The 22,500-nt window shown below is 48.7% G+C and overlaps 1 protein-coding gene across 2 annotated transcripts in view; it reads left to right on the top strand.

The window, feature by feature from the left end:
- The window catches only part of otud5a (OTU deubiquitinase 5a), a 29,762-nt gene that overhangs the window by 5,746 nt on the left and 1,516 nt on the right, over positions 1–22,500 (top strand). For both annotated transcript variants that reach the window (XM_038722672.1, XM_038722671.1), the window contains exons 3-8: positions 15,616–15,680; positions 15,767–15,923; positions 16,010–16,158; positions 16,247–16,432; positions 16,679–16,883; positions 17,094–17,165. In XM_038722672.1, coding sequence (XP_038578600.1) covers positions 15,616–15,680; positions 15,767–15,923; positions 16,010–16,158; positions 16,247–16,432; positions 16,679–16,883; positions 17,094–17,165 — 834 coding nt within the window. The remainder of the gene's footprint in view (positions 1–15,615; positions 15,681–15,766; positions 15,924–16,009; positions 16,159–16,246; positions 16,433–16,678; positions 16,884–17,093; positions 17,166–22,500) is intronic.

The following is a 22,500-nucleotide window of genomic DNA, read 5'->3' as shown; positions in this document are numbered from 1 at the left end:
TGCTTGTGAACAGACCGATCAGCCGAGATTTGATTATTGACGAGTTAGTAGCCTGATCAGAATCGAGGCTGGAGACGCTCATGGAGCCTGGAGCAATAAAAAACAAGCCCAAACTGAAAATATACTACTATATGAAATTATATTGAATATAGTAACATGATGAAAATATCAAACTTACAGTTCACTATTAAATGAGCAAAATACTTAATTTAATGTTCTAATCTTCTACTAATTAATAACTATTTATTCATCACTCACTTTATTCTCTTCAGCTCCGTTCATCAGTTTTTAGGTGGCGTTACATCCTGGTGACATACAGGCAATAAATATGTTATAAATATACTTAAATTCCTTTTGAAGGCGTGCGGCTGATTTAATCGGTTACAGCTCAGAGTGGCGCAGAAGTCTTAAAATATGTTGAGTTTTACTTCAGGATTCCCGTGTGTAGCCTGTAGTAGGGGGTCGGTTTATTGTCACAACGTAACAAGTTGTAGAGTGAAAACTGCCGTAAACATGAATACAGAATCAATTAGAAACAGAGCTGAGGATGAATCAGAGTTTAAGAGCCTGATGGTTTGGGGGGGAGCTGCTCTGCAGTCTGGCGGTGCGGCAGCAGAAACTTCTCGATCTCTTCCCAGCATGCAGCAGGGTGATCAGGCTGTGGCCGGGTGGGTTCTGTCCTTTAGTCTCCTTTGGGCTCTGCGGGCTCCTCGCCGACATCAGCGATGATGAGATGGTACCGGTGATCTTCATGTTGGGGATGTTTCCAGATGCTTTCTGCTGCCAAGAACGTGGCGTGGGAATTTGGCTTTAAGAAGGAATCCAGCTGTTTCTGCGAGGTGACCATGTGACGCTGATTCTCCTGCTCCACCTCAGCCCCACTGATGGAGACCGGACTCTGTAGCTTCCTGGTTCTGCTGACGTTGAGCAGCAGCTTGTTCTCTGAGCACCGCTCTGCAAGATTAACAGTTTCCTCCCGATATGAAGTCTCATCGTTGTTTGAAATCCGGCCGATGATGATGATGATGATGATGATGATGATGGTGATGATGATGATGATGATGATGGTGATGGTGATGATGATGATGGTGGTGATGATGATGATGGTGATGATGATGGCGATGATGATGGTGATGATGGTGATGATGATGATGATGATGGTGGTGATGATGATGATGGTGATGGTGATGATGATGGCGATGATGGTGATGATGATGATGGTGGTGATGATGGTGATGGTGATGATGATGATGGTGGTGATGATGATGATGATGATGATGATGATGGCGATGATGATGATGGTGATGGTGATGATGATGATGGTGATGGTGATGATGATGGTGGTGATGATGATGATGGTGATGATGATGATGATGGTGATGATGGTGATGATGATGATGGTGATGATGATGGTGGTGGTGATGATGATGATGGTGATGGTGATGGTGGTGATGATGATGATGATGGTGATGATGATGATGATGGTGGTGATGATGATGATGATGATGGTGATGATGGTGGTGATGATGATGGTGATGATGGTGGTGATGGTGATGGTGATGATGGTGGTGATGATGATGATGATGATGATGGTGATGATGATGGTGTCGTCTGATGTCGTCTGCAAACGTCATCATTACTGTAGATGTGGCTCAGAAAGGGAGTGAAATATGAGGCTTTGTGAGCAGTGCTGGAGGAGATGTGTCAAACTAGAATCCTAGGACGGCCTGCAGAGTTCCCACAGTGTGTTACACCGTAGAGCTCCAGAGTCCAGAGTCCTGCTCTCAGTACTCTCAACAAAAACCTCTTTCTGGATCCAGCAAGCAAACAACAAAACAACTCAATACAAAAGTTGGCCAACAAAAAGAAAACAGTGCCTCTGGTGCAGGACTGAGCTCTGCCAGCAGGGGGCGTCCTGGGACTGTTCACTGTGTGTCTTCAGGTCAGTTTAATCAGAATAACGTTTTTAGCTTTCAGTCAGCGTCCGGAGAGGAAAACGTCTTTAAGTCGCAGCGGAGACAAAATGACTGGTTCTGTTTCCTCTCAGCGATTCTTCTCACTTCTATTTTCAGAGGCTCGTTTCTTTGCTCCGTGTTGCATTTCAGAGAAATCATCTGTCAGCTTTAACACACACACACACAGACACACACACACTCACACACTCACACACTCACACACACTCACACACACAGACACAGACACACACACTCACACAGACACACACACACTCACACACACACACTCACACACACACTCACACACACAGACACAGACACACACACACTCACACAGACACACACACACTCACACACACACACACTCACACACACTCACACACACAGACACAGACACACACACTCACACAGACACACACACTCACACACACACACACTCACACACACACACACTCACACACACACAGACACTCACACACTCACACACTCACACACACACTCACACACACAGACACAGACACACACACACTCACACACACAGACACAGACACACACACACTCACACAGACACACACACACTCACACACACACACTCACACACACAGACACACACAGACACACACACACACACACACACACACACACACAGACACAGACACACACACACTCACACACTCACACTCACACACACAGAGCTGGACTGTGTTTGGTCTTTGGTATGTCTGTGTTTTTCACACTTTTGTCCACTTTCTGTTTCAGGTTGAGGCGTGTGTGTCAGTGTGAGTGTGTGTGTCTGTGTGTGTGTGTGTGTGTGTGTGTGTGTGTGTGTGTGTGTCTGTGTGTGTGTGTGTGTGTGTGTGTCTGTGTGTGTGAGTGTGTGTGTGAGTGTGTGTGTGTGAGTGTGTCTGTGTGAGTGTGAGTGTGTGTGTCAGTGCGTGTGTGTGTGTGTGTGTGTGTGTGTGTGTGTGTGTGTGTGTGTGTGTGTGTGTGTGTGTGTGTGTGTGTGTGTGTGTGTGTGTGTGTGTGTGTGTGTGTGTGTGTGTGTGTGTGTGTGTGTGTGTGTGTGTGTGTGTGTGTGTGTGTCTGTGTGTGTGTGTGTGTCTGTGTGTGTGTCTGTGTCAGTGCGTGTGTGAGTGTGTGTCAGTGTGCGTGTGTGAGTGTGTCTGTGTGTGTGTGTGTGTGTGTGTGTGTGTGTGTGTGTGTGTGTGTGTGTGTGTCTGTGTGTGTGTGTGTGTGTGTCAGCTGACTTCCAGTAAATAAATAAATTGAGAGGGTGTGTTTCCTGCTGCGTGGTCAAACCTGCCCGGGCCGTCGGTCCGGAGTTTCTGGAGCGGCGTGTTGTTGTTGTTGTTGTTGTTGTCGTCGTCGTCGTCGTCGTCGTCGTCGTCGTCGTCGTCTCGGTGCGTAAACGAAGCTGCGTGACGCACGACTGGACGATTAATCTAGTTTCATTTTCTTTTTTTAGTTTCATGATTCTGGTCAAGATGATAAACCGGTTATTTGGCCGCGGTCTGTTTCTCTGCGCTGCTCTGGTTTAGTTAGGTGTTAGAAATCCAGCGCCCCCCCTTCCCTTTCCAGCGGCGCCCCACGCCTCCCTTAAACTCCCTCGTTATAACTGTTTTAACTCGCCAGTCATCAGCTTATCAGCTCTCACGCTGGTACAGCCTGCAGCACGCCGTTTAAAGGTTTAATGTTGGATTTTTATTTCTTATTTGGGACTTTGGGGAAGATGCACATAAAATATTAAAGAATGTAGCTTTAGACTTTAAAAGTTTAATAAAGCATGTTTCAGTGAGTAATCTCATACATGCATCTCATGCATGCTGGCCGCATGCTGGCCGCATACCAACACGCTGTAAATATCTGGATCTGAAGCCAACGCCCCGAGGAAGAATTCACAAACATCTGAAGAAGAATCAGGAAACGTTACCGCCTCGTTCGCCTCGCGTCACTCGCTCGAGTTTGACAGCAGGATCATTTAATGAGGCAAAAATCCAATATATTATATATTATATTATGTTTTTTATGAATAAGAGTCAAAACTACAGAAAGAAATTTAAAATATCTGATTTGTTATAAAGAGTATTGTTGGTGCCAGAAAACAAACTTTATATTTATATATTATATATTACTGCTAATAATATATATATCATATGTCATGTCATTGCTATGATAATAATGAGAAACAGGCTCTCCTACAGAGGCAGATATATATAAATATAATCTTGTAATAGTTATTGCCTTAAGACATATCGTCTACGGTTCAGTGACCCAGACGGAACGCTGCTCTTTAATTAATCTAATGCTACGAGTCGGTCTGCAGGGAGGAGCTGCAGCTCTGAGATTTCACACTAACGTTTTAAAAGAACTTTGTTAGGCAGGAAGCCGAGTTAGATTCTCGCTCTGGTTTCATCATTTCTGACCCGCCGAATACGTCTACAGTTTAACCCGGGATGTTTTCCAACCGAAGGTATGAAAACAAAGTCTCACATTTTCTCACTGTGTTCCACTTCCTGCTGGGGACGCGCTTCCTCGAGGACCCCTGGTGGTCCCCGGACCCCACTTTGAGAACCGCTGATACTGGTTAAAGTAAACCTTTTAGCTGGAGTCTGGTCTGTGTGGACGACACCAGACTCTCAGCTGCTGGTTGGCGTCCGTGTTTGTTTTGGTACAAGGACACGTGACGCCGGCGGGGTCGTCCACCTGCAGACCTCCATGGTTACTGCAGGGTTGGTGGAAACGGGTTTCAGCTTTAAGAGTAATTCACAAAACCGTCAAAGTGAAACGACCCAGATCCGTTTTGGACGGTCAGAGGACGCCACGCCATCAGAGCGGCTCGGAGTCCCGCAACTCTGGTGCTGACGACCTCTAACACGGACGCATCAGTCACGGCTGGTTCCAACTAAACTAAACAAAAGGAAGTGCATTAGCATGACCTCAGCGACCTCTGTGCTCTGACGACCCCGTGAGGTTCTGCTGGACCTGATCCGCGCAGCGCAGAGGTCAGACTGTGAGAGTTACATACAGGAAGTCAGGCTGGCGGGCCTGTTGAGCAACGCGTGACGGGTCAGAGGCGTGTGTTTTCAGCGTGCTGATAACTCCCAGCATGCACTGCTGCTGGTCATGCTCTGTCAGTGTTGCATGAGTTTAGGCTTTGACCCAGTTCTCACTTTGACCTCCTTCCTCGCTGGCAGACGCCGGTTTCACTGCATTTCTGTGAGAGTCTCAGATGCTCGCACGATAAAACCGTCACCAACAGGAAGTGAAGTCGACCTCGTCCTGATGGGAGGCAGCCTGGCGAACTGGTTGTACTGACTAAATCTGGCTCAGCTGACCCACCTGTCAGTCATCCTGGAGGCGTTTCCCCTCAGCGGCGCCCGCTGGGTTTGATTTTCAGGCTCTGTCTAGAAGACGGTCCTTCTGTTAAAAACCTGCTTCTGCAGAGGCCGGGAGGAATAATGGGGGGGGGGGGGTCTGCCTGGCCGACCAGTCAGGAGGCTCAGACGCTTTGAGGTCGTGACTTCCTCTGGCCGCTCTGATGACTCAGCACTCACTCAGCTGTTTGTCCCATGTGATCAGCGATCGATCACATGACCCAGCTGATGTTAGCGTTTGTGTGTTTAAGCACATTCATAATCCTCAGTTCACACCAGGGCGATCAAAATGTCTTCCCGTTTAAATTCAGATTTTTGCTCCTGAGTTGATGTGGTTTAAACTTTTCTTCCTGCTCAGAACAAACTGTTGAGGATCAGTAAACAAACCCGAGGCCGAACGTTCACAACTGTTTTGAACTAATCTGCACGAGGGAAACGAAGTGAAATCTTTATTCAGTCACCAAAATAAAAGTCTTGGTAGATGAATGACGTGCTGATTGGTTTGGGATTGAGCGGCGCCCCGCCCTAATCTCAGTCTGACCCTGCGAGGAGACTTCAGCTCGTCTGTCGATGAAACGATGACTTGGAAGATCCCGATCGGGGTAATAGTGCGCGTGAAGTCCAGACGTGACCTCTGTCACAGTGACGTGTGACCCGGTTTACTGTAACTCGTCTGAGTGTTTGTGGAAACGGTACAGTGTGTGTAAAGAGGAAACCCCCCGTTTCCCCATCAGTCTGTGTGTAATCTGGGTTTAAGGCGGACTTTCCCTTCAGGTCTGCTGGGACCTGCTGAACTCGGTGTTCAGGAGCACAAACCGTGTCTCGCTCTGGGAAAACCTGCAGGATGCTTGAGCTTTTTGGACTGAGGGGGGCGCCGTAATCCGAGGTCAACACGGTCAGAGACTGAAAGTGTTTGTGGCCTGGAGTCCTTTTATATTGATCATCTGCCGAGTCTGATATGAGTCTTTACTAAGGACACAACAAGAAAAACATACAAACACAAATTAGACAAAGAATTTTTACCCACATGTTGATAAAATCTTTCACATCGAGATAACTGCAGCATTTTTCATCGGGATGGCGCAGTGGGTAAGACACACGCCTTTGGTATGAGAGAGTCGGGTTCGATTCCCACAATGACACATCCACCAATGTGTCCCTGAGAAAGACACTTAAAGGGGACCTGTTTCTGTTCCATTTCTACAATGTTACAGTGTCGGATGTTCATGTTGAACACGAGCAAAGCTTGAAATAAGGAGGTTAAAGTATTAAAGCCCTGGGTTTGAACGCTCTGTTTTCAACTGTCAGACGATGCTGGCCACGCCCACAAAGGAACATGGCGCCCTATCCCTGCGGCAACCTGGTGAACGCATTAGACAGTGGCCAATCAGAAGACGGTGGGGCCTTAAAGAGACAGGAGCATCTACAGCTTGTTTCAGACAGAAGCTGAAATGAATGAAGCATGAAGTTTTTTGAATGAAATTTTTTTTGAACTTTGAATCGTGCCAAGCTGCCGTACAGGAGTCACAGAGCTACAACATGTCTGCAAATGCAGAAGAACAGGTCTGCTTTAAGTCGCTTTAGATAAAAGCGTCAGCTAAACGAGTAGATACAGATGTTTTCATGAGCTACTTGATCCAAATACTGAAGGTCCTGAATAAAAGATTTAAAGCTGATCGGCCTGGAAGTCTGAATCAACTTTCTACTTTAATATTTTGTGTTTAAAACGTTGATTTATCTTCACTCGGTGTTCGCTCAGAGCTCCGTGACGTCACTTCTTCATATTCATAAAAAAACTGGAAGCTGCTGGGACAGAAAACGAGGAAGCTGAACTACCCGGGAAATTCAGAAAACGTGTCTGTTACTTGATTACTGTGACCAAGTTAGCATAGCGTCGCCCCGGTTCAAACCAAACTATGCTGACCTGCAAACCAAAAGTTGTCCTGCTGACAGACGTGAGACATGACTTGTTTAACAAATCTGCATCATGTTGTCGTTATTTCGGCGTCCGTTTGATCCGTTTATTGCAATTAAACAGCAAAATGTTTATTTTGGTTTCAGACCGCTGTAGTAATGGCGTGTGTGAACTCTCTGCAGCAGTCCAGCAAGAAAACTCAAGCGAGAAAAGCGACGCGAGGATTGAAATCGTGTGAAAAGCGCACTTTTGCGTCAAATCCACGGCGTAGCCCCTACGTAGCCCCTGCGTAGCCCCGTACCCTACGCTGTCGCCTGACGTGCACCTCCTCAAAAATGTAACTACATGTTGACGTGACGCTCTGCGATTGGTCGGCTAGGCAGCCTCGCAACGCCTCCGAGCCGACAGGAAGTGCCCCGTGCTTTGACTTAACTTCTACTAGCGGCCAAAACGGCGGCTGTAACACGGTGGATCGATATATTTGAGCGTCACAACCCGAGCGAAATGACTCGTGTCACTATCAGAACGTGATCCACTCGGTCGAGAACATTTGAAAAGGCTGCACCAGCCGCACGTCTTTCATTTTACCCCCATTCACGTTAGCGGAGCGCTAACAGGAAGTTAGCCTGCTCGGCCGGAAAAGGTGGACGCTGTGGTGGTTCAGAGACGTTACAGAGCGGAGCCTCTTCCCTCACAGAGGATCAGTATGGATCAGTTCAGAAAGGATGTTTGAACAGGTGAAAGTCGCGCATTCAGATTCGGGCTGAAGGATTAATTGCGTTTGCGATATTATCGCGATGTGATGAAACGAGATTTTCTAATCGCAAAGGCTGCGATTACGCTCTGGTCACATGACACGCAGATTAAGCACGTTGACTTGTTGTAAAACAGCCTTCAGCTTGACAGAAGCTGACACAGCTTGTCTATTAAACACGAGCGGCGACACTTGGTTTTATTTCTGTTGGCCAACTTTTGAACCTCAAACTGAGTATTTTTGTTTGCTGCCTGGGACACAGAAAGATGGACTCCAGGAGGTCTGACCTCAGATCAGGACGCAGTACCTGCTGGTTGAACTGTGAGTTTGTATTGAGCTCTTACTGTTTAACACACTGTGGTGAACTTGGCTGTTCTTATGATGATGTATCATCTTATTTAATGCCGTGATCTTTCTCATATTGTTATAATTAGATATATAATAATTACTCATCCTGCCACAGTGTGAGTTTGATCTCTGGTCAGGCTGCACACTGATTTACTGCTCAAAGAGCTTATTTTCCAAAATCGTTCTGCTTCTAATTGAGCAGCTACTTCAGTAAAAGCAGTTTTCCTCGCTGCTTTAATGGGGGGGCGGTGCTTTCAGATCACAGGGACATGTTGCTGTTCTGAGATCATGAAGTGACTCAGAGTGAAAGATCCTGAACCTGAACCCCGCTGAGGACCCAGTCCAGCAGGGAGGGACTCTCTGAAAATGGTTGATCGCTGTAACAAACTGAGTCAGTGTTTTAGCGTCCTGCCGTCTGTTTCTAGTGAACTGCAGTACCCAGAATGCTGTGCGGTGCGCAGGCTGGTGCTGGTGGGCAGGGTGGAGTGGGACTGTGAGGCTCAGATAAGAACTTTATCACTTGCGTAACGAACAGGATGGAAGCTGTCCTGCTCTCTCAGGCCCCGCCCCTTTCCTAGAATACTGTCCGGGCTGACCAATCAGAGCGCTCCTCGTGGTTTCCTGCCTGCGTGTGTTTGTTGTTCACTATTATTTCTGCAGAAGCCTATCAGTCGTTTCTCAGCCGCAAACACACACTTACTGCACCACCTCCTCCTCCTCCTCCTCCTCTACATGTCTCCTTTCTTGTGTCCTCTCCTCGTCTCCTCCTCCTCCTCTACATGTCTCCTTTCTTGTGTCCTCTCCTCGTCTCCTCCTCCTCCTCTACATGTCTCCTCTCTTGTGTCCTCTCCTCCTCCTCCTCCTCCTCTACATGTCTCCTCTCTTGTGTCCTCTCCTCCTCCTCCTCCTCCTCCTCTACATGTCTCCTCTCTTGTGTCCTCTCCTCCTCCTCCTCCTCCTCCTCCTCTACATGTCTCCTCTCTTGTGTCCTCTCCTCCTCCTCCTCCTCCTCCTCTACATGTCTCCTCTCTTGTGTCCTCTCCTCCTCCTCCTCCTCCTCCTCTACATGTCTCCTCTCTTGTGTCCTCTCCTCCTCCTCCTCCTCCTCCTCCTCCTCCTCCTCCTCCTCTACATGTCTCCTCTCTTGTGTCCTCTCCTCCTCCTCCTCCTCCTCCTCCTCCTCCTCCTCTACATGTCTCCTCTCATGTGTCCTCTCCTCCTCCTCCTCCTCTACATGTCTCCTCTCATGTGTCCTCTCCTCCTCCTCCTCTACATGTCTCCTCTCATGTGTCCTCTCCTCGTCTTCTACATGTCTCCTCTCATGTGTCCTCCTCCTCCTCCTCTACATGTGTCCTCTCATGTGTCCTCTCCTCCTCCTCCTCCTCCTCCTCCTCCTCCTCTACATGTCTCCTTTCTTGTGTCCTCTCCTCGTCTCCTCCTCCTCCTCTACATGTCTCCTCTCTTGTGTCCTCTCCTCCTCCTCCTCCTCTACATGTCTCCTCTCTTGTGTCCTCTCCTCCTCCTCCTCCTCCTCTACATGTCTCCTCTCTTGTGTCCCCTCCTCCTCCTCCTCCTCCTCTACATGTCTCCTCTCTTGTGTCCCCTCCTCCTCCTCCTCCTCTACATGTCTCCTCTCTTGTGTCCTCTCCTCGTCTTCTACATGTCTCCTCTCTTGTGTCCTCTCCTCCTCCTCCTCCTCCTCTACATGTCTCCTCTCATGTGTCCTCCTCCTCCTCCTCTACATGTCTCCTCTCTTGTGTCCTCTTCTCCTCCTCCTCCTCTACATGTCTCCTCTCATGTGTCCTCTCCTCCTCCTCCTCCTCTACATGTCTCCTCTCATGTGTCCTCTCCTCCTCCTCCTCTACATGTCTCCTCTCATGTGTCCTCTCCTCCTCCTCCTCCTCTACATGTCTCCTCTCATGTGTCCTCTCCTCCTCCTCCTCTACATGTCTCCTCTCTTGTGTCCTCTTCTCCTCCTCCTCCTCTACATGTCTCCTCTCATGTGTCCTCTCCTCCTCCTCGTCTTCTACATGTCTCCTCTCATGTGTCCTCTCCTCCTCCTCCTCTACATGTCTCCTCTCATGTGTCCTCTCCTCCTCCTCCTCCTCTACATGTCTCCTCTCGTGTCCTCCTCCTCCTCGTCTTCTACATGTCTCCTCTCATGTGTCCTCCTCCTCCTCCTCTACATATCTCCTCTCATGTGTCCTCTCCTCCTCCTCCTCCTCTACATGTCTCCTCTCATGTGTCCTCTCCTCCTCCTCCTCTACATGTCTCCTCTCGTGTCCTCCTCCTCCTCGTCTTCTACATGTCTCCTCTCATGTGTCCTCCTCCTCCTCCTCCTCTACATGTCTCCTCTCATGTGTCCTCTCCTCCTCCTCCTCCTCTACATGTCTCCTCTCATGTGTCCTCTCCTCCTCCTCCTCCTCCTCCTCTACATGTCTCCTCTCTTGTGTCGTCTCCTCCTCCTCCTCTTCCTCCTCCTCCTCCTCCTCCTCTACATGTCTCCTCTCATGTGTCCTCTCCTCGTCTTCTACATGTCTCCTCTCTTGTGTCCTCTCCTCCTCCTCCTCCTCCTCCTCTACATGTCTCCTCTCATGTGTCCTCTCCTCCTCCTCCTCCTCCTCCTCTACATGTCTCCTCTCTTGTGTCGTCTCCTCCTCCTCCTCTTCCTCCTCCTCCTCCTCCTCCTCTACATGTCTCCTCTCATGTGTCCTCTCCTCGTCTTCTACATGTCTCCTCTCATGTGTCCTCTCCTCCTCCTCCTCGTCTTCTACATGTCTCCTCTCATGTGTCCTCCTCCTCCTCCTCTACATGTCTCCTCTCTTGTGTCCTCTCCTCCTCCTCCTCCTCCTCTACATGTCTCCTTTCTTGTGTCCTCTCCTCCTCCTCCTCCTCCTCCTCTACATGTCTCCTCTCATGTGTCCTCTCCTCCTCCTCCTCCTCCTCTACATGTCTCCTTTCTTGTGTCCTCTCCTCGTCTCCTCCTCCTCCTCTACATGTCTCCTCTCTTGTGTCCTCTCCTCCTCCTCCTCCTCCTCCTCTACATGTCTCCTTTCTTGTGTCCTCTCCTCCTCCTCCTCCTCCTCTACATGTCTCCTCTCTTGTGTCCTCTCCTCCTCCTCCTCCTCCTCCTCCTCTACATGTCTCCTCTCTTGTGTCCTCTCCTCGTCTTCTACATGTCTCCTCTCTTGTGTCCTCTCCTCCTCCTCCTCCTCCTCCTCTACATGTCTCCTCTCTTGTGTCCTCTCCTCGTCTTCTACATGTCTCCTCTCATGTGTCCTCCTCCTCCTCCTCTACATGTCTCCTCTCTTGTGTCCTCTTCTCCTCCTCCTCCTCCTCTACATGTCTCCTCTCATGTGTCCTCTCCTCGTCTTCTACATGTCTCCTCTCATGTGTCCTCTCCTCCTCCTCCTCCTCTACATGTCTCCTCTCATGTGTCCTCTCCTCCTCCTCCTCCTCTACATGTCTCCTCTCGTGTCCTCCTCCTCCTCGTCTTCTACATGTCTCCTCTCATGTGTCCTCCTCCTCCTCCTCTACATGTCTCCTCTCATGTGTCCTCTCCTCGTCTTCTACATGTCTCCTCTCATGTGTCCTCTCCTCCTCCTCTACATGTCTCCTCTCATGTGTCCTCTCCTCCTCCTCCTCCTCTACATGTCTCCTCTCGTGTCCTCCTCCTCCTCGTCTTCTACATGTCTCCTCTCATGTGTCCTCCTCCTCCTCTACATGTCTCCTCTCATGTGTCCTCTCCTCCTCCTCCTCCTCTACATGTCTCCTCTCCTCCTCCTCCTCCTCCTCGTCTTCTACATGTCTCCTCTCATGTGTCCTCCTCCTCCTCTACATGTCTCCTCTCATGTGTCCTCCTCCTCCTCCTCTACATGTCTCCTCTCATGTGTCCTCTCCTCCTCCTCCTCCTCTACATGTCTCCTCTCATGTGTCCTCTCCTCCTCCTCCTCCTCCTCTACATGTCTCCTCTCTCGTGTCCTCTCCTCCTCCTCCTCCTCTACATGTCTCCTCTCATGTGTCCTCTCCTCCTCCTCCTCCTCCTCCTCCTCTACATGTCTCCTCTCTCGTGTCCTCTCCTCCTCCTCCTCTACATGTGTCCTCTCATGTGTCCTCCTCCTCCTCCTCCTCTACATGTCTCCTCTCATGTGTCCTCCTCCTCCTCCTCCTCTACATGTCTCCTCTCTCGTGTCCTCTCCTCCTCCTCCTCCTCTACATGTCTCCTCTCATGTGTCCTCTCCTCCTCCTCCTCCACTACATGTCTCCTCTCATGTGTGAATTGACCCCGCCTACATCTGGGACAGGCCCAGAGCTGGGCAATAAATAATCATAAATATCACAATAACAATATGATAAATGTTCAATATATCGTCAATAAATATTTAGTTTAATTCATTAGAATCACGAAAAAATTAGCGCTTAATTTTTTTTAAAATAAAAATAATTATTATAATTATTTAAATTCAGATTAGTTCAGTGATCATCGAGTGTTTGTAATGATTTGACATTTATGGTGATAATTATCGCTATGGCGATAACGTGGTTGTCCGTATCGCCCAGCTCTACGCAGGCCTTTAACTCCTCTCACTGAAACAGTTTATTTATTTCAAACACATTATTATTTGTATGAATATAATCCAATAATATCAAATACACGTGCTTCATTTGATCTGAGCAACGTAACGGCGTGCAGCGTGTCCACACTGACACACTGATCAGGAACATTAATATCTGTATCGACGATCTGAGCGGCGACCCCGCGGGGTTTAACGGCTTTTAGACGTCCAGAGAACTTCTATAGAAACCAGACCAGGCTTCTAATGGAGACCTGCGTTCATTAGTCAGAACGTGTTCCCACAGCAGGCCGGGAAACGGGAGGCGCCAACTCGAGTTTTAGGGTATTTCTGTGCGTGCAGGTGATCTGCAGGGATTTTCCCTCGGTGTGTTTCTGCTGCTGAAGCTTCTCTCTGTGTTTTCAGTCACTTCTTCATTTGCATTGAGACGTCGGCGTGTCGTCTTCCTTCAGGCTCAGGGGAAATGATAATATGATGAAGTCCAGTCGCAGTAACAGATCCGTGTTTCCAGCGTTCTGTATTCACTCTTTCTGCTCTATGAAGCCCTCAAACAATCCCACAATGCACTGCTCTGCTTCTGACAGCTGAGTGTGATGTGCTGATGAGAAACAGCCGAGGAGTGAACGACGCAAATTACTTATTTATTTAATGATCCCAGTGAGTCGGGAGGAGGAGGAGGGGGGGCAGGAGGAGGAGCAGGAGGAGGAGGAGGAGGAGGAGGAGAGAGGAGGAGGAGGAGGAGGAGGAGGGGGGGCAGGAGGAGGGGGGGCAGGAGGAGGGGGAGGGGGGGGGGAGGAGGAGGAGGAGGAGGAGGAGGAGGAGGAGGAGGAGGAGGAGGAGGACACTGAAAGCCAATACTCAGAACAGAACCAACACATGGCTGATCAGCAGCAGGTGTCAGATACACTGAGGGAATCTCCCATCACGTCGCCGTGCGAGTTCGTGTTCGTGCGTGTCGTCACTCAGCTTGACCTCCTTCACCTCCATCGACAACATCACATAACTTTCTGACTAACTGACTTTGTACTCACACCTCGCTGGTGAGAAAAAGGAAGTTGCCACGGTGATTCTGAGAATCACTGCGGTGACGGACCATGTGACTTGCTGGAAATCAGACCAAAGTGATGCTCATTTGCATACCGCTCTCGTACAGGGAGGAAGTCTGTGTGTGTTTGTGTAGAACAGCCGACCAATCAAAGGTGTGAATCTTGTTGCCGCGTGAGCAGCGATTCAGTGAGCAGCAGCTCTCCTCTTCCTCATCTCTTCCTCTCCTCTTCCTCTTCCTCTTCCTCTTCTCTTCCTCTCCTCATCCTCTTCTCTTCCTCTTCCTCTTCTCTTCCTCTTCCTCCTCCTCTCCTCTCCCTCTCCCTCTTCTTCCTTTCCTCTTCCTCTCCTCCTCCTCTCCCTCTCCTCTCCCTCTCCTCTCCTCTTCCTCTCCTCCTCCTCTTCCTCTCCCTCTTCTTCCTTTCCTCTTCCTCTCCTCTCCCTCACCTCTTCCTCTCCCTCCTCCTCTTCCTCTCCCTCCTCTTCCTCTTCCTCTCCTCCTCCTCTCCCTCTCCTCTCCCTCTCCTCTCCTCTCCCTCACCTCTTCCTCTCCCTCCTCCTCTTCCTCTCCCTCCTCTTCCTCTTCCTCTTCCTCTTCCTCTCCTCCTCCTCCTCTCATGCTGAATATGAAGCTACAGCCAGCAGCTGTTAGCTTAGCTTAGCATAGAGACTGGGATAGATGGGAACAGCTTCCTGACTGCAGAAGCTCTCGGCAGTCTGAACCGTTCAGAGCAGCATAACTTTATTAAACCACGGCTGTGATACTTATTTCCCAGCAACGCTCTCTGATCCGAAATGGCACCGTCGCTGCGTTGGGCGGTTTTCCTGCAGGTGGGGCGTTCAGGTGTTTGACCTGACAGACTGTGTTGAGGGCTGAAATGCAGCTGCAGGATTTTTTGAAAACGATGTCAATGTGTGAGGAAGAAGAAAACGGGTGGGAAAGAACTGCCTTGAAAAGGTCGCGGTGATGAAAAGCGGCCGCACGCTGATGACTAAGAGAGAGAGCCGCTGACCACGGCGGCTTGATGAGCAGAAGTCTGTCTCCAGCGGAGGAGAAGCGGCTCTCTGTGGTGGAGTGAATGAAACTGCAGCGTGAGACTCTCTGCATGAAGCCGTGGAAACGCTTCACCAGCTGTGGCTCAGATTTCTGTTTAGAGAATGCAGATCAGGTTCGACCCACGCCGGGACACGCCCTCCCCCCGTGCGTGGCGGCGAGCTGGCTGAGCCTTGTCCACGCACACTCGTGTTTATCTGTCCTGCTTACTATATAACTTTAGTCAGAACGGACCTGACTGTAACGGATCATTTCACAGCACAAGTACCCGGAACGGATCTAAAGTAAAAGGTTCCTTCAGCTCCGTGTAAAGACCTGCGCACATTAGGACGAAAATGGCGTGCAAAGCGATACACAGGCATCATTATTTGTCACTGCTGATCTGAGTTTGAGCATTAAAGCAGCTTTTTTGTGTGGGAGCTTTAATGAAGAGATGTTTTTAATAACAAAGTGGATAAAAGCCGGGCAGGGACGGTTAACGGGCTTTTTCCTTGTAGATCTGTGGAGACTTTTTAAAGACGTGGGCGAGGGCTCGCGCTATCTCATAATCATGCAACATGTGTTCAGTCAACATCTGACCCGGACTTTGTCTCCCAGCTGACCAGGTGTACGGAGACCAGGATATGCACGAAGTGGTCCGGAAACACTGTATGGACTACCTGGTGAGTCCCTCGCACCTCACGCTCACCTCGGGTCTCCCTCAGTTCGTCAGAGTTCGCTGTGGTGATAAAGTTGTTTCTCCTCCCAGATGAAGAACGCCGACTATTTCTCCAACTACGTGACGGAGGACTTCACCACATACATCAACAGGAAGAGGAAAAACAACTGCCACGGGAACCACATCGAGATGCAGGCCATGGCTGAGATGTACAACAGGCCGGTGGAGGTGTACCAGTACGGCACAGGTGAGTCCGTCCGCCAGTCACAACCTCCAGACCTGTCGGCCAATCGCTTCCTGCCAATCTGACCCAAACTCCTCCTCCTTCCGCAGAGCCAATCAACACCTTCCACGGCATCCACCAGAACAACGACGAGCCAATCAGAGTGAGCTACCACCGCAACATCCACTACAACTCTGTGGTGAACCCCAACAAGGCCACGATCGGGGTCGGCCTAGGACTGCCCGCCTTCAAACCCGGGGTACCAACACCAGACACACTTAATACTTGTGCGTGTGCGTGTGTGTGTGTGTTTACTGACGGTGGATTTCCTCCGCCCCCCCCTTCAGTACGCGGACCAGTCTCTGATGAAGTCGGCCATCAAGACCTCGGAGGAGTCGTGGATCGAACAGCAGATGTTGGAGGACAAGAAGAGAGCGACGGACTGGGAGGCCACCAACGAGGCCATCGAGGAGCAGGTGGCCCGAGAGTCCTACCTGCAGTGGCTCCAGGACCAGGAGAAGCAGGCCAGACAGGTACGTGGGGGGGGGGACGGCGAGCTGCAGTGTAACTTTAAAAACCATTTGTACCTGCCGCCTGTTCAGCCACAGGCTAGTTAGCTAATTAGCTGTTAGCACATTGAACAGCATGTAAACGTACCTGCTGATGTCACTAGCAACACGCTGTCAGCACGCGTTTCTTTACAGGAAGTCTGCCGCCCGGCGCCCCGCCCGGCCCGAGCCTGAAGAACATTAATAACGTGAGCGTCTTTTCACTTTCAGCCCCGTAAGGCGAGCGCCACCTGCAGCTCGGCGACGGCGGCGGCTTCCAGCGGGCCAGACGACTGGAGCGCCCGGTCGCCGCGGCAGCGCGACTCTGACCCCACCCATTCTGACCTCACGACCGCCCCGTCGACCAACAACAAGCCCCCCTCCCCTGCCGGAGCCGCCCTCATCTTGAGCAAACCCCCCTCGCCCTGCGCGCCAGGTAAGAATAATAATAGTAACACATTCTCAACCACCGCACGACATTTAGAGACACATTGGTGGACGTGTCACAGCGGGAATTGAACTCAGGTCTCTCACACCAAAGGCATGTGTCTTATCCACTGCTCCATCACCACCCAGTGACCATGTGACCGACCAGAAACAACTGACTCAGGTGTTCCTGTGTGTGTGTGTGTGTGTGTGTGTGTAGGTCCCAGTAATCAGAGTCGTCATCATTTGGAGTACAGAGCCATCATGCAGGAGATGTCGCCTACAGCCTTTGGTGAGACACTGATACCATTTCTACTACTACAGTTGTGTACTTTCAGACAGCGAGCGTGTACTGCTGTGATCCCAGCAACACCTGCAGCACACGCTGCTGTCACCTACTGTCATCACTGCTACTAGTGCTAGTATAGCTAACTACTGCTACTAGTGCTGCCATGCTACTAGTGCTGGTATAGCTAACTACTGCTACTAATGCCGCTATGCTACTAGTGCTGCCATGCTACTAGTGCTAGTATAGCTAACTACTGCTACTAGTGCTGCCATGCTACTAGTGCTAGTATAGCTAACTACTGCTACTAGTGCTGCCATGCTACTAGTGCTAGTATAGCTAACTACTGCTACTAGTGCTGCCATGCTACTAGTGCTAGTATAGCTAACGACTGCTACTAGTGCTGCCATGCTACTAGTGCTAGTATAGCTAACTACTGCTACTAATGCCGCTATGCTACTAATGCTGCCATGCTACTAGTGCTAGTATAGCTAACTACTGCTACTAGTGCTGCCATGCTACTAGTGCTAGTATAGCTAACTACTGCTACTAGTGCTGCCATGCTACTAGTGCTAGTATAGCTAACTACTGCTACTAATGCCGCTATGCTACTAATGCTGCCATGCTACTAGTGCTAGTATAGCTAACTACTGCTACTAGTGCTGCCATGCTACTAGTGCTAGTATAGCTAACTACTGCTACTAATGCCGCTATGCTACTAGTGCTGCCATGCTACTAGTGCTAGTATAGCTAACTACTGCTACTAATGCCGCTATGCTACTAGTGCTAGTATAGCTAACTACTGCTACTAGTGCTGCCATGCTACTAGTGCTAGTATAGCTAATTACTGCTACTAATGCCGCTATGCTACTAATGCCGCTATGCTACTAGTGCTAGTATAGCTAACTACTGCTACTAATGCCGCTATGCTACTAGTGCTAGTATAGCTAACTACTGCTACTAGTGCTGCCATGCTACTAGTGCTAGTATAGCTAACTACTGCTACTAATGCCGCTATGCTACCAGTGCTAGTATAGCTAACTACTGCTACTAGTGCTGCCATGCTACTAGTGCTAGTATAGCTAACTACTGCTACTAATGCCGCTATGCTACTAGTGCTAGTATAGCTAACTACTGCTACTAGTGCCGCTATAGCTAACTACTGCTACTAGTGCAGCTATGCTACTAGTGCTAGTATAGCTAACTACTGCTACTAGTGCAGCTATGCTACTAGTGCTAGTATAGCTAACTACTGCTGCTAATGCCGCTATGCTACTAGTGCTAGTATAGCTAACTACTGCTACTAGTGCTAGTATAGCTAACTACTGCTACTAGTGCTAGTATAGCTAACTACTGCTACTAGTGCTGCCATAGCTAACTACTGCTACTAGTGCTGCCATAGCTAACTACTGCTACTAGTGCTGCCATAGCTAACTACTGCTACTAGTGCTGCCATGCTACTAGTGCTAGTATAGCTAACTACTGCTACTAGTGCTGCCATGCTACTAGTGCTAGTATAGCTAACTACTGCTACTAGTGCTGCCATGCTACTAGTGCTAGTATAGCTAACTACTGCTACTAGTGCAGCTATGCTACTAGTGCTAGTATAGCTAACTACTGCTACTAGTGCAGCTATGCTACTAGTGCTAGTATAGCTAACTAGTGCTGCCATGCTACTAGTGCTAGTATAGCTAACTACTGCTACTAGTGCAGCTATGCTACTAGTGCTAGTATAGCTAACTACTGCTACTAGTGCAGCTATGCTACTAGTGCTAGTATAGCGAACTACTGCTACTAGTGCTGCCATGCTACTAGTGCTAGTATAGCTAACTACTGCTACTAATGCCGCTATGCTACTAGTGCTGCCATGCTACTAGTGCTAGTATAGCTAATTACTGCTACTAATGCCGCTATGCTACTAGTGCTAGTATAGCTAACTACTGCTACTAGTGCTGCCATGCTACTAGTGCTAGTATAGCTAATTACTGCTACTAATGCCGCTATGCTACTAATGCCGCTATGCTACTAGTGCTAGTATAGCTAACTACTGCTACTAATGCCGCTATGCTACTAGTGCTAGTATAGCTAACTACTGCTACTAGTGCTGCCATGCTACTAGTGCTAGTATAGCTAACTACTGCTACTAGTGCTGCCATGCTACTAGTGCTAGTATAGCTAACTACTGCTACTAGTGCAGCTATGCTACTAGTGCTAGTATAGCTAACTACTGCTACTAGTGCAGCTATGCTACTAGTGCTAGTATAGCTAACTAGTGCTGCCATGCTACTAGTGCTAGTATAGCTAACTACTGCTACTAGTGCAGCTATGCTACTAGTGCTAGTATAGCTAACTACTGCTACTAGTGCAGCTATGCTACTAGTGCTAGTATAGCGAACTACTGCTACTAGTGCTGCCATGCTACTAGTGCTAGTATAGCTAACTACTGCTACTAGTGCAGCTATGCTACTAGTGCTAGTATAGCTAACTACTGCTACTAGTGCAGCTATGCTACTAGTGCTAGTATAGCTACAGGGTGTCCGTGGGGTCTTAAAAAGTCTTAAAAGGTGATAAATCAATTTTGCAAAAATTAAGGCCCTTAAAAAGTATTAAAAAATTTTAATCGCCATTAAACAAGGTATTAAATTTTGAATATAATTTTTTTCAATGTGAAAATCCTGTTTTTCAAAAAGTTTGTTTGCTAAAAGTGTAGATAAACGTATTTATTTATAATGCGTAGCCAAAACTACTGGACAGGCCGAGAGGAGCGACTGTGATTCCTTTCTGTAAAATGAGGCGCAGGGATCAACCGAGCGCCTGTTTCACTCTTAAACGCTCCAAAAAATAGATCCATGCGGACCGGAAAATGATTTAGGAATACAGCCGACTGTAATCTCCCACCCCGCCAGACCCGCAATGTTAATCGTCCAAAACATAGTCGGAGTGGCGATCGGGAGTAACAGGATTAACCCGGTTGGCCGGTCGCTCTGCGGCCGCTTGAACAGCCCTGAAAAACAAGAGTGAGATGCGCCGCCAGCAGCTGAATCGGTAAGACGGAAGACAACAGGGAAAGTTCAAGGAGCGTGTGGGTTTGGTTAACGTTAGCTGGCTATTTAAAATATACTATTATATGAAATTATATTGAATGTAGTAACATGATGAAAATATCAAACTTAAAGTTTACTATTAAATGAACAAAATACTTTTAATTTAATGTTCTAATATTCTACTAATCCAGCCATTGAGAGCGGTTCCTCCTCCAGGTTGTGCCTGTGCTGCAGCGCCTACACTACTTATTTATTCATCACCTGTTTGAATGTTGCTGTATTGATCAGGCGGTCGATCAAAGTTGTTACACACATCACTGCAGGCAAGCTCACATTATCTAGTTTAAACCAGCTAAAACACCAAATGACTCTGTGTTTCACATGGTTTGCTGTAATATTGCGTACAGAAACCTCATAGCTTTTGTAACACAGCTGCTTTCACATAGAGAACAGTTGGCCCGTACAGGCCGTTACAGGCAACTGAGAAAGTTGGTGAATGCCTCAGTTTTTAGGTGGCGTTACAACCTGGTGACATACAGGCAATTAATATGTTCTACATATACTTCAATTCCTTTTAAAACCTCACAAATGTCCCTTTTAAAAGTGTGCGGCTGATTTAATTGGTTACAGCTCAAAGTGGCGCAGAAGTCTTAAAAATAAGTAGAATTTTACTTCAGGATTCCTGTATATACCCTGATCTAACTACTGCTACTAGTGCCGCTGTGCTACTGATACAGTTACTAGTTACTGTTGTTATTCCTGCAGCAGCCAAGGAGCAGTTTCTGTTGTTTACTGTCAAACCTCAACAGGAAGCAGCCAAGCGGAGCAGGGCGTGGCGTGTGTGTGGGCGGGTGTTACTAATGTAAACGTACATCAGTCACTTTTAGGGTGAAGACGTTGTTTAATGTTGGGAGGTCACAGGAAGGGTACGTCTCTGGGGAACGAATGTAAGTCGGTGTAACGTCCCCGGCAGTCATGAAACTCTGTGTGTGTGAGGTTAAATGAGGTGAAGCCAGTTTCACTCTGAGAAACACACAGTTTCAGTGTTTTTATAGCTGAGGATTGAGTTTTATCAGATGTTTGCAGCACAGCTGTGAGACAGAGACGGCTCAGCAGAATCTTTCTGTCTGTTCCATCATTAAAATGTGTTTTCTCGACAGATAATCGCTGAACGCAGGACAAATAAAACCAGCTGCTTTCTAAATAATGACTTTAATCCTGCAGCGGGAGGATTTGTTGGCTGAATGTGGTCAGCTGTGATGAAGTCAGTGTAATAAGTTGATTTTGGACACTGTGTATTCACCCTGCAGGCCTTAAAGCTCTATTCAGATTCATTGACTGACGTCCACATGAAAGTTTAAATATCAGAGTAAAACGTCGTACAGAAGTAAACATGGAGGCCACAGAGGTTAGCTCCTGTTAGCTCATACATGCTAACCCTCCTGTATTTCATCGTCCTCTCCTGGTTTCCTCCCGGGTCATATCTCTCCTCATTTATGATTTGTTATTTGTGAGTCTGTAACCTGGTCTGGGTCTGTAACCTGGTCTGTAACCTGGTTTGTAACCTGGTCTGTAACCTGGTCTGGGTCTGTAACCTGGTCTGTAACCTTGTCGGTGACCTGGTCTGGGTTTGTAACCTGGTCTGGGTCTGTAACCTGGTCTGTGACCTGGTCTGTAACCTGGTCTGTAACCTGGTCTGTAACCTGGTCTGGGTCTGTAACCTGGTCTGTGACCTGGTCTGTAACCTGGTCTGGGTCTGTAACCTGGTCTGTAACCTGGTCTGGGTCTGTAACCTGGTCTGGGTCTGTAACCTGGTCTGTGACCTGGTCTGTAACCTGGTCTGGGTCTGTAACCTGGTCTGTGACCTGGTCTGTAACCTGGTCTGGGTCTGTAACCTGGTCTGGGTCTGTAACCTGGTCTGGGTCTGTAACCTGGTCTGGGTCTGTAACCTGGTCTGTAACCTGGTCTGGGTCTGTAACCTGGTCTGTAACCTGGTCTGGGTCTGTAACCTGGTCTGGGTCTGTAACCTGGTCTGTGACCTGGTCTGTATCCTGGTCTGGGTCTGTGACCTGGTCTGTAACCTGGTCTGGGTCTGTAACCTGGTCTGGGTCTGTAACCTGGTCTGTAACCTGGTCTGTGACCTGGTCTGTAACCTGGTCTGTGTCTGTAACCGGGTCTGTGACCTGGTCTGGGTTTGTAACCTGGTCTGTAACCTGGTCTGGGTCTGTGACCTGGTCTGTAACTTGGTCTGTAACCTGGTCTGTTGGTCTGTAACCTGGTCTGTTGGTCTGTAACCT

This window comes from Micropterus salmoides, unplaced genomic scaffold (assembly GCF_014851395.1).
Source record: "Micropterus salmoides isolate LMB-PRFRI ecotype aquatic unplaced genomic scaffold, ASM1485139v1 Ms_hic_scaffold_16, whole genome shotgun sequence".
NCBI classification, from domain to species: domain Eukaryota; kingdom Metazoa; phylum Chordata; class Actinopteri; order Centrarchiformes; family Centrarchidae; genus Micropterus; species Micropterus salmoides.
This window is presented reverse-complemented; position numbering and strand designations above follow the sequence as displayed.